Here is a 12300-nt window from a genome sequence, read left to right as displayed (position 1 = left end):
TGCTGGACATTTTTCCTCCCTAGGTGCAGCACTTTGCATTTCTCCTTGTTGAACTGCATTCTGTTGTTTTCTGCCCACTTGTCCAACCTATCCAGGTCTGCTTGCAGCTGTTCCCTGCCCTCCGGCATGTCCACTTCTCCGCATAGCTTTGTGTCATCTGCAGACTTGGACAGAGTACTTTTCACTCCCTCGTCCAAGTCGCTGATGAAGACATTAAAGAGTATCGGTCCAAGGACCGAGCCCTGTGGGACCCCACTGCCCACACCCTTCCAGGTCGAAACCGACCCATCCACCACGACTCTCTGGGTGCGACCCTCCAGCCAATTCGCCACCCACCAGACTGTGTAGTCATCCAAGTCACAGCCTCTTAACTTGTTCACCAGTATGGGGTGGGATACCGTATCGAAGGCCTTCCTGAAGTCTAAGTATATGACGTCAACCCCTCCTCCTGTGTCCAGGCATTTTGTAACCTGGTCATAAAAAGAGACTAGATTAGTCAGGCACGATCTGCCTGCTACGAACCTGTGCTGGTTTCCCCTCAGCATAATTTGTCCTGCTGGGCTCTCGCATATGTGAGCCTTGCTAATTTTTTCAAAGACTTTGCCAAGGATGGAGGTGAGACTGACTGGCCTATAGTTGCCCGGGTCCTCCTTCCTCCCCTTCTTGAAAATGGGGACCACATTGGCCCTTTTCCAGTCCTCCGGGACTTGCCCCGTGCGCCACCAGCGTTCAAATATTCCCGCCAGTGGCTGTCCTTTACACTCCCTGAAATCCCATTGAAGGGTGCAAAGCTAGTTTAGAGCTTGCCTTATTGAGCCACTGGTAAGCCGAGTAAAAGCACCAGACTCACAGGTCTCAGTCTGCTAATTTGACCCCTGGAGAGTAACAGATCCATATTTCCTCAGGTAACTCGTATATATAGCATTAAAACACATTAAAACTCCCTGCTACTCAAATTCATTATTCCCTTCAATAATCAATAACCCAATCCACAAACCCATTCCAGACCAGGCAGAAATGTGAACACAGAAATTGGAAGCCCTCAAAATCTTGAACAGGGTCTAGCTAAGTATATTCACGGTAACTCTGTGCATCCAGCCAATCTTGACTATGGGGCTCAAATTCAGCTCCAGCCACACTGGAGTTTATCACAAATCCTTCTTTGTCATATCTGCAGCCTCACTGCCTTGAGTCACACATCTTCCATAGTGCACAGTCTCTAGTCTGGTCACAGGTCTTTGTGACCTTTGCTACTGCCCTGCCAACCCCATCCAGCATCATCCTTTCCTCAGTCCAACTGCCAAGAAGCTTTGTGGTTCTGACATTTATTTCCTGCTCTGTGATAGATAGCAGCCCAACTCCAATGAGACAGGAAGAGGGGGATGGTACTCTCCAGTTTACGGTTGAAAGATAACATTAGTTTTCTTACTTGCAATTTTTGTTTCTCCCCCAGCTCTGTAAAAAAGTCAGATAGGATGGGTATTTCTGGAGCTCCTCTGCATGTTTTGTTTTTGTTTTATTTCTATTTAGATACTTTCCTTATTGCTATAGTTGTTAAACTGATAATGCCCCAACAGGCGTGCAAGCAAGCAGGTGTTTCCTTTTCTGTTCTGCCTAACAGCAGAGCTGCCTCCTGCTTCACAGCACTGCAGTTTGGGGCTAAATAAGGCAGCTTTTGCACCTGACTGAAACACCATTAGCAACTCCCATGTTTTAACATGGCAGATGCTAGAAGGCTTCAAATGCAGCGACCAATATGGAACAAGGATATTTTTCTGAAGATGGTGTCAGTCAAATCATGCTAAAATACATCTTTTCCATACAGGACCACAGCTAGTGTTTAGCAGGGTCCAGGACAAGTTGCAGAGTCAACATTCTTGCCCATAATTTTACCACACAGCTGAATCAAGTAGGTCTACTTGCCAGTTGAGGGCTCCACTGACCTGTTCTACTTGAGTCTAGCTCTGGCCTGTGCACTGTGATGGAGCTCCTGCATGATCGCCTTTTATCGGCTGACACTTCACCTTGTCCTGACTGGATACCGAAAGCACTATTACAAAGGCAACTGCTTGTACTTCCAATTGCTTGGCCCCAACCTGGCCATATGTCTCGTATTCTCTCTCTCTTTCTCTCTCTGTAACACTACTTGTGTGTTACAAAGATATCATCCTCATCCATCCATTTCAAGTGCCAACCACCACATCCCAAAAGACAAGTTTCAAGTGTCATTACACATCTAAATGAATCTAAAAGGACTTAATTCTCCTGGTTTGCTTGTTACTTGAAGAGCAAGTGGGGAGATTATTTCACATGCTCTTTCTTTGCTTTAATTTTACCCTCAATATTACCATAGCACAATCTGGAAAACAGGGAAGGAAGATAGCAAATCAGTCACATAATACTGGAAGTGGTACAGCCCTTGTGAGAGAGAACTAGTTTTCTCTTATTTACCAGATATCCTGGGTCTCTGTCTAGTTCAGAGTGGCTGCAAGGAAGACAGCAGGGTAAAGCTGGTCCTAGTAACCTTGGCAGAGGCTGCAGCACACTGAATTGATGTGTGGCTTATCTAAATTTGCAAACATGCCCAGTAATAGTGTAACAAGGTGGGGTGATGGGGTGAGTAGAGCACGAGCCCCAGATGCCAATTCAGAGGGGGGGCACCAGAATGGCAGCTCCCATGGAGCCCATGCTGCTGCTGATGCCACCAAAGCAAGAGGTAGGTATTGCTGGGCATGTTGCCTCCTTGCACTGCCACCCCGTGCAAGGGGGTAAGTACTGCATCCCATACTCCCTGGGCCAGGGCACCAACATTTCAGAAAAAAATTGTAAAGAGGACTTTAAACTTCAATGAATATACCCCAGGTGCTCTCATTAAAGGTTTTCCCTTTTGCTTTCTAGCTTCCTTCACTTCCCGCAAACATTTGATGACAACAGTCAGATGCTGGTCTCATGTTTTTTTCATGCCTCAGTAACTTATAGACACTAGAAACTCAAGGAGTCCACTCTGTGGGAAACATCAATCTGAAATGAAGTTGTAGTCCCTAAGTTAATGATGAAAAAGGTTGACTACAGGAGTAGGTCATTTGACCCCGAATGCACCCACAAGAGCAGAGTTCTTCCCTACAGTGTATCACCAGTGCTTTGCACACCTATTAAATGATTACAGCTTTGGTCCTCCTACAACTTCCGTTGGAAATCAGATCCATCTCACTGGTTATTTAGCTGAAATACTCCCTTTCTTTGCATCATCCCAGCACTTGTAAATTATGTCCACATGCGCACTACTCAGAGCAGTTTAAATGCTAGAGAGTTGGTATAGAGAAATCACAGCAGCAACATTCAGAACATACATGACACAACTTCAGTTTTGCAATAAAACTCTGGGGATTTCTCTTGCCTTTACATTTATTTAACAGTTTTCCCACAGTTCAAACAAAAATGACATCCCACTCCAGAACTGCTATAATAAAAAGAACATAACAAAATGAAAGCACCTCTACAGTTAGCCAGTGTGTAGACTTTCTTATTTTACAAAAAAAAAAGAGAAAATGTAGGAATACATTACAAAATAATCAACTCAGTCACTCACAGTAGTGCAAAGAGTGAATTGTATGGGTGGATGAATGGATGGATGGATGAGGCAAAAAAGGTTAGGAACAGTTAAGTCCTGTTATCCCAGACAGCTTCAGGGGTCAGAAGGGAACTTTAAGCTAAGTAACAGAAGATGGGATGCATTTCTTCATAACCAGTGGCTTCCATTAATCTCCCAAATAGATTAAGTCCCTTCATCTGGCACAGGTTTGGAATTTGCCAACCCCTAGGACTAAGGTAACAGATCAGGGGCATGATTGTTTTGTGTCTGGAAGGCCAGTGAAGTGAACGGGCATTTCATGTAAGCAACTGGCAAAATAATTGGGCCTCAGAACTGGATATTAGTTCTCAGACTCTTTCTCCTCTCAACTTCAAGACCATTTTTAATTAAATTGATCCATTAACTAGGTAGTGAGGTGATCAGGAAGCAGTCAGCAGCTAGCAAGTCAAGTGGATGTATAGATCCTTTAGGTCTTAGACTGCAAGTAAATGTTCCAGCCAGCTCATTGTCATAATATATGGCATGTCATGATACCTCTGCTCTGCTTATATGACTGTAAATGGTGATAAGACTTTAATTTCCCCAGTCCTTAATGAGGATTGATTAGTTTTATCCTGAATATAGGAACTTTAAAACACAGCGGGTATTATCTATCTGTTAGAGCATTTTTCAGATTAATTTACCTTTCAGCTATTGTCATAGGTCACAGAATGGGGTGAGCCACCCGGGCTGTGGCCCGACCAATTTTTAGCACATTAATTTATATAACCCACAAACGCGCAATTGTCATTCTGGTTAAAACTGTATAGCTATTTTTTTTTTTTTTAACTGCACTGCTAGCTAAATTAATATGCTAAAAGTTGGTCGGGTCATGGCCCGGGTGGCCCACCCTGTTCCGCAGCCTACGGCTATTGTAATAACAAAGGACAGAGTTATTCAGTACAGAGAGCATCACTAAGAGGAGTTCAGTTATATGGAGACTTTAATTTCCATCATTCTGATCCAATTTCTGTTTTTCTAAACATGTGGATCTTCCCTCCAAGATATTCCTATTGCAGTCTGAGTCTTACTAGTCTACAAAAATGGAACTGAACAAGGAAAAGGAATAGGGAGGGAAGGAGAGTCAGACTGGGAATAGCTTAATTATGTAACTGTATAATTGCTTTGCAGGCATATTTTTGCCAAAGACCATATCACACAGAAAGGGCATGTTAAATGGAAGACTTTTAAAGGTACATTTTCCTAGAGACGGCACAATTATTCCCATGATATGAAGATGCTGTGCCTAAGCACTTTCTGCTGTTCTTGGGTGTGAGGAAACTCTTGCCTGCCTTTACCATCCAATCAATGTTATCAAAATTACCATTGCATGCTTGGTAGATGCAAGTGCTCAGCACCAGTAGATGGAGAATACAGTCCATGCAGAACTGCATGCTGGCAGAAGGAATGAGAAATACTGACTGACTGGCAATGTGGCCAATCATGCAAGGAAACTGGAGCTCTCTAAAGGCACTGGGACCCAGGTTTTCAAGTGCTCAGCACTAGTATTTGGCACAAGATTGACAAAAGGTTTTAGCATCCAGCAGCCCTGCTTGTGATCTTTAGGACTAGCTTTTCAGAAGAATCCAGTACCCAAAGTTGTTTTGAAAGTCTAGTTACATATTCTGGGATCAAAGTGAGATATGTTCTTTTTCAAACTCTGGCATGATTATTGGTGCTGAATTCTAGCAAATCTGACTGGATAAACTCAGAAAAATATAAAAGAGATGCTCTCTGAGGATCAAAAAGGAATTAAATTATTTTTCCCCAACTACAGGACCCAATTATGATTTCACTCTTTTAACTCCATTAGGCTTCTGACTTCTGTAATTTACTTTGAATTAAATGAGAGAGAGAGAGAGAGAGAGAGAGAGAAAATGAAGCAGAGAAATGAAACAGAAACAAAAAACTCCAGTGTCTGCATCTCCCAATTTGTTGGGGATAAATTGTCCTGGGTTGGATTGCTGTACATAGTAAATTGCTTAAAACAGACAAGAAACTATATTCCTTTTGAATTTCCTCTCCTTTTCAGGACTGTCAAATCTGGTTGCTTAATCATATCTTATATTTATCTGTCACTAGGATAGGACAAAGCATGCCAAAGTTCAGCATCAGTATCATAGAATCATAGAAGTAGGGTCGGAAGGGACCTTGTAGATCTTCAGGTCCGACCCCCTGCCTGGGCAGGAAGAAAACTGGGCTCAAATGACCCCAGCCAGGTAGGCATCAAGCTGTTCTTAAAGACCCCCAGAGTAGGAGCCAGCACCACTTCCCTTGGAAGTCGGTTCCAGATCGTAGCCACCCTAACTGTGAAGTAGTTCCTACGGATGTCTAATCTAAACCTACTCTCCAACAACTTGTGGCCGTTATTCCTTGTTATCCCGGGGGGCGCTAGGGGAAACAGTCTCCCCCAAACTCTTCTGGTCCCCCCTAGTGAGTTTATAGATGGTCACCAGGTCCCCCCTCAGCCTTCTCTTGTGAAGGCTGAATAGGTTCAGGTCCCGTAGCCTCTCATTGTAGGGTCTGCCCTGCTGTCCCCAGATCAAGTGAGTGGCCCTCCTCTGGACCCTCTCAATGTTGTCCACATCCCCCTTGAAGTGGGGTGCCCAGAACTGGACACAGTACTCCACCTGCGGTCTGACCAGTGTCGTGTAGAAGGGGAGGATCAGCTCCTTGGCCCTACTTGAGATGCACCTGTGGATGCACAATAAGGTCTGGTTAGCCCTGCTGACCGTGACCTCGCATTGTCGGCCCATGTTCATCTTGGAGTCAGTGATGACTCCAAGATCCCTTTCTGCCTCCGTGCTCTCAAGAAGGGAGTTTCCCATCTTATAAGTGTGCTGCCAGTTACTACTGCCCAAGTGCAGCACCCTGCACTTGTCTGTATTGAAACGCATCCTGTTTTTGTTAGCCTACCCCTGCAACCTATCCAGGTCTTTCTGCAGTCTTTCCCTCCCTGTTAACGTACCCACCTCACCCCAAATTTTGGTATCATCAGCAAATTTGAACAGGTTGCTTTTCACCTGTATGAGCTAGGCAGAACTCTGAGGTCTGCAAATCTGGGCTAGAAATTTTGTAAGACCAGGCTCTTTCACAAGAGCTCTCTGACACTTCTTCAGAAATACCCTGAGAGCACATTCACTTCTGCACTGTTACTTCTCCTTCTGCTCCTTCTCAGAAACCAGTGATCTGGGGGCAGCAGAGAATACAGGAAATAAGGGGGAAAAGCCAGCTGGGTATATCTGAAGCACAGAAAAATGTTAGCTTTGAGAAGTCAAATTTCATGTTGCTTACGGGAGGGGCCTAAGCCATAAAATCCAAGCTAAGAGCCATCTGGCTGTGAAGCATAGAGTCAATAATGACATTCACATCTGGCCTCAGCATTCAAATCTACCACCTCTTGGACATAAAAGATGTTTGGAAGTTTCAGACTCGCCTCTAACTTTATGCAACCCTAGTTCATACATAATAATCAGATTTAGCACTTCAGCAATGCTTTTCAGCCACAGATCTCAAACTGCTTTACAGGAGGTATTAGTGTTCCTGATTATAGACAGACCGTGAAAATACTTGATACCAAATGAAATGGAGGAGAGCTGTTTTGGATTCAGTAGGACCACTTGTAATAGAAGATTCCAGAGTTTCCCAAACTTTTTCTTATTGTGTACCCCCTTCCAGATTTACCAGCTGCCCACATATGCCTACCAGCCTACGTTTTATATTTTAGCCCCTTAAATGCCAATTATTATTACAATAAAAATTAAATCCCCCATTAGACAATTTCTTCCGTGTACCCCCCAGAAATGTCTTGCATACTCCCAGGGGTAAGTGTACCACAGTTTGGGAACCCCTGGACTATGCCAAGCCCAGGTACAGGTCTTCATGGCACTGTGACCCTTAGTCCATTTTAGCAATGTATTTTTGCCATAGATGCTACATTTAGAGCTGCATAAAAAGAAAAAAAAAAGCGCCTTTCTTCCTTAATTTTGAATTTAAAACAGATAGCATCAAAACAATCTAGACCTAACATTTAGAAGTATATAAAAAGAGCATCTGAAAGGCTCCCACATTTTTTTTAAATTCTAATAAAAACAGTTTTTGTCTGAATGTAAATAATCCCATGTTTTATTTGGAACCTAAACATTGCTACACTGTTCACGAGACTCAGAATAAAAATAACCAGGGATCAAAAGCGAAAGTTAATTCTTAATACAGTCTTGAGTGAAATGCAAATACCAGAAAATAAATTTAAAAGTTTAAAAGTCTCTAAATTTAATTAAAATAGTGTGTCAGTCACACTGATAAGTATTTGTAATGTCTGATTTGCAAGTTAACAGGGTCCTTTTAAAAAAGCTAAATGGTTGAATAAGTTATGGTTATTATTTAGTTATTTAATTTTTGAAAAAGAGACCAAATAAATCATGCCCACGGTTGTGAAAATTAGGTATTATGAACATCTTATGACTCAATGATAGATGTGTCTGAGTGAGTGATTTTGTTTTTTACAGCCTGGTGTAGGGAGACAAGAGGAGCTTGCCACTACTTTCAGTAAAAAGTTGATCTTTAGTTCAGTGTGGCAGAGGAATGTGTTTTTAAAGTTGAAGAACTAAAGTTTTAGGACCTGTTTGTGTAATTTATAAAGTTAACGGCATCTTTTGTCTGTAGCTTATGGATTTGTTGTGTTGTAGACTTCAGATGGAACATGAAAGCAAAAGTGTACCTCAAGAACAGGAAAATGCAACATTTACTCTTCATTATGCTTTCCAAAGAGTATCAGGAACACAAAATCCTTCATGTTAAAGCAAGATTCGTTCTGGGCATGAAAAAGCAACTAGTCCCCTTAAACATCAAAGAAAATATCAAAATAAAATCTATTTCCCTCAAATATCTTTCCAGGCAGGAATGATCTACTTGTAGTAATGCCCCTTCTATATCATCCCTGTTGCTCTGCACAACCTCTGGTAATAGCAGCTATAATCACATTAAGTCAAGATAAAGAAAGTACCCTGACCAGCAAGTGAAAACCGTAGAGAGCAGAGGGGTCTTTCTTATGACTAGTTAGGACCATAGGAAAATCCACCTTAATGTTCTGGTTAGTGGATTGGTTAAGGTGAGTGTAAAGATGATAACCAGTTGTTCATGTGCTTGGCGTTCCCTTTGTTTTAGATGGAGGGACTGTTGATTCTCTAGACTGAAGTTCAGGGTTCTCTAACTTCCCTCTGTTGATTACTTTAAAAAATAATGACCGTATCTCTTTCTCTTTGTTGCTCCTCATGTGTATTCTGCAGATAAAAAGAGAGAGCTTTACTGATAACCAGACCAACAGCTTACAAGAAAACATTCAACTTGGAGGAAAAGACTTGTAAGCGAGGACACAGTTGCTTTCTATCTTGGCTGTGGTTGTTAGCACACCATACTTCAGTGCAGAAAGCTAAATGGTGACAAGGCAGAGAAGGCGGCAGGCTTGAATGTATTGTAAATCTTTTTTATCCATACACCAAAGGTATGTAAAATATTCCACTGAAGACCCTTGGCTGTTCTAAACAAACCATCAAGGAGTTTCCTCTCAGAATACGACTTGTAGTGAGCAGAAAACTCAAAATAATGTCACGCAGAAGAGAACTATTTTAAAAGTACTGCCTTGTACTTGCAGCAGGAACAAGGTGCTGTAGTTCTCTTCAGCTGGGTTGATACTACTACTCCTCTCATGAATGTCACAGGTGAGTCTTCCCTTCACTGAATGGCACATTCACTGGAGTTTTCAGTTTCTTCTCCCTTTAGATTTGTATCCAAGCTTTTTTTTTGTTCAATTTCCACCTGATGAGAAAAAAAAAGAAAAATCACTAATGAGAAAGAAAATAACAAAAAAGTTTAACTAGCTTCTATGTTTTATTCATCTCAAGCCACCTCAACTCTTCTGATCATCCTAGAGGTTGGAAGGTAACATGCTCTCAACCATAGCTGAGAAGGGAAAGCTAGATTAGGTTTAAAACGTTTTCCATGTCTAGGCTTGGGATCAAACCATGGCTAGAGTTTAGGATTCAACAGTGCTTTCACATTTTGAACAGATCACAGTTGTACCATCCAGACTGTTGGCAACTGTGTGCTATTTTTGCTATCTTGGAAGATTCCTGCCATTTTGAGAGAGGAATGTCATGATTTTGGCCACATCCAGACTGGTAGCAGTTCCAACCCCATTCTGGTTTTCCATCCAAGCCCAGAACCAAAACTGCAAAAGCAAATTTGAAGCTGAATCCAAATTTCCTTGAAGTTCCGAGATGTTCAGAAGAGCCTTGTTTCTTGGCTTGAAGAACAGTGGAAGTCCACGCATGCACCATATGACTAGAGGTGAGAAGTGTCTAGAGGGTTCGAACTCTCAACCGTGATAAAGTCATGACCTACTTTTAAGGTCTGGGCACAGGTAGTGTATAATGGTAATGCAACTGTCTATCTATGTTGATATGTTAATTAATAAGACAGTTATGATAATGTTGCTTGTACTGAGTTGAAATAGTTTGAATTGATTTGTCCTTTTAAGTATTGCCCAGGTTTGAATTTGGTTGGGTATTGTGAAAAGGGCGATGATTGGACCATTGGGCGAGTGACAGGTTGCATGATTACAAGGCTATAAATCCTGTCCGGAGCAGACGGCAGAGGCAGGGACTTGCTCTTACTCTGGCTGGACAGTTCTGGCTCCAGGCTCTCAGGGTGCAGGAGTTCGTCGAGCGCAGGTTCCTTGCTGTGACCTGGTTGTTGGGAAGCTGCAGTTGGGTAAAGTGTCACCCTTTCCCTATTTGAGGTGCTGAGTACCTAAGCAGGGAAAAGCTAGAAATCCTTAGGGACTATCAGAGGGTTTCTCCTGCTGACTAGGCCCAGGGTGTTCTTGCTGCCATTTGTTTCTGGGTTGTCCGTAAAGGTGCATAGCAGTTAAATGCGTAGTGACCAAAGATCATTGTAATGTGTAGTCGACTGGTTGTGTGACCAGGGGCATTGGGTTTGGGATGTGCTCAGGCTATTGCCCTGTTGGGTGCATTTTATTGTGTCGCAGCTTGGGTGTGACAGGACTATTGCGTTGGGTAGTTGTTGAGCGGGTTTTGTTGTGTAATACAGCTTATATTGCTCAACCTACCTGTGTTGTAGTGTGTAGCTACTCCTTCAAACTCTGAGTGGGGTCGGGCAGTAGATCAGTGCTCAGGGAAATTAACTTACTTTAATGCCCTGAACCTGACTACCTGTGGGTCATAGAAGATTAATGACCCTCTGGGTTAATTAGCATCCTGACAGGTGGTCCTTCAGGCTAACAAGTATTATTGTTAAAATGGGAATTTTAAATGGGACCTAGTATACCAAAAAATCCCATGAATTTTACTATGAAACAAATAGAGCTTAGAAACTGAGAAGCACAGGACTGGATGGGACAACCTTTTCCATCAGATCCAGTCTCTCACAACTGCATGCAACAGTGCAATGGATATTCAGTTCAAAGGATTCATAAGATGATCCAGTCCATCCTTTCCATGTTCACCATAAGGTACAAAACAGCTCCCTCCAATACCCTATCGAAATGTAAGAAATATAAGGCCTTTTGTACAAAAGATCAAAAGCCTCAACAAGCACAGTTCTGCTGCTACTTCTGGTATTATGTCACTTACGACAAGTCATCACTTTTATCAGAACAAAATTCACTTAGAGAAAAATGAAGTTATACAACAACTATATGCCCTCAGCAAAGGCCAGCTGCTTGCTTTACCTTATAACTGTAGTGTGCTGAATAGTTCACCCATTTCCTCACGTCAGTCTTGTCTTCTACAGAGATGGACCGAATGGCAGCTTTGGATGCTGAAGTGGTGGGCATGTCAAACTCCACGTCCACATAGCGGACAAAACTGGAAGGCACTTCCCGGTCAGAACCAAGCTCTAGATGGCAGAAAAAGCTGTGGGGATGGCCAGAAGCTGGGAAGAGAGAAAACAAAACTTGAAACTGCTATAAGGACAAAAACAAGATCTAGGAAGTAGCACTTCAAAATAGGAAAAACCCGCAACAAACACCTCTTAAAATAAACTGAAGACAAGCTGCAAAGTCTTAGTTGCTACAGTGCAGTTCGAACTTCCCAAAACAAGCTTCAAGGATGACCATCTTCTACTCTAACTCAACTTCAGTGAGTTAAAATGGATGATGGTGTTGCTGTGGACACAGTCTTTCTAGACTTTAAGAAGGCCTTTGACACTGTCTTTCACCCCATCCTCATCAATAAATTAAGTGACTGCGGCATTGATGCCCGCACAGTTGGATGGGTAAAAAATTGGCTGATGGGGCACACCCAGAGAGTAGTGGTGGACGGGTTGTGCTCAACCTGGTGAGATGTGAGCAGTGGGGTACCCCAGGGCTCGGTCCTCGGACTCGCACTGTTTAACATCTTTACCAGAGACTTGGACGAGCGGGTGGAAAACACGCTGTCCAAGTTTGCTGATGACACTAAGATGTGGGGTGAGGTGGACACACTTGAAGGGAGAGAGAGGCTGCAACTAGATTTAGACAGATTACAAATGTGGGAAGATGAGAATAGGATGGGGTTCAACGTAGACAAATGCAGGATGCTGCACCTTGGGAGAAGGAATCCACAGCATACATACAGGCTGGGGAGTTCCCTTCTTGAAAGCACAGAGGC

At 42.8% G+C, this 12300-nt stretch overlaps 1 protein-coding gene across 6 annotated transcripts in view; it reads right to left on the bottom strand.

The window, feature by feature from the left end:
* Nucleotides 1-6537: 6537 nt before the first annotated feature.
* STON2 (stonin 2) overlaps nt 6538-12300 on the bottom strand; it is a 118100-nt gene continuing 112337 nt past the window's right edge. For all 6 annotated transcript variants that reach the window (XM_025196585.1, XM_025196586.1, XM_025196587.1 and 3 more), the window contains 2 exons: nt 11382-11584; nt 6538-9448 (listed from right to left, as the gene is read on the bottom strand). In XM_025196585.1, coding sequence (XP_025052370.1) covers nt 9365-9448; nt 11382-11584 — 287 coding nt within the window. In that variant the 3' untranslated portion in view covers nt 6538-9364. The remainder of the gene's footprint in view (nt 9449-11381; nt 11585-12300) is intronic.

Source organism: Alligator sinensis, unplaced genomic scaffold, assembly GCF_000455745.1.
Source record: "Alligator sinensis unplaced genomic scaffold, ASM45574v1 scaffold289_1, whole genome shotgun sequence".
Taxonomy (NCBI): domain Eukaryota; kingdom Metazoa; phylum Chordata; order Crocodylia; family Alligatoridae; genus Alligator; species Alligator sinensis.
Note: the sequence above shows the minus strand (reverse complement) of the source record. Positions and strands in the feature narration are given on the sequence as shown.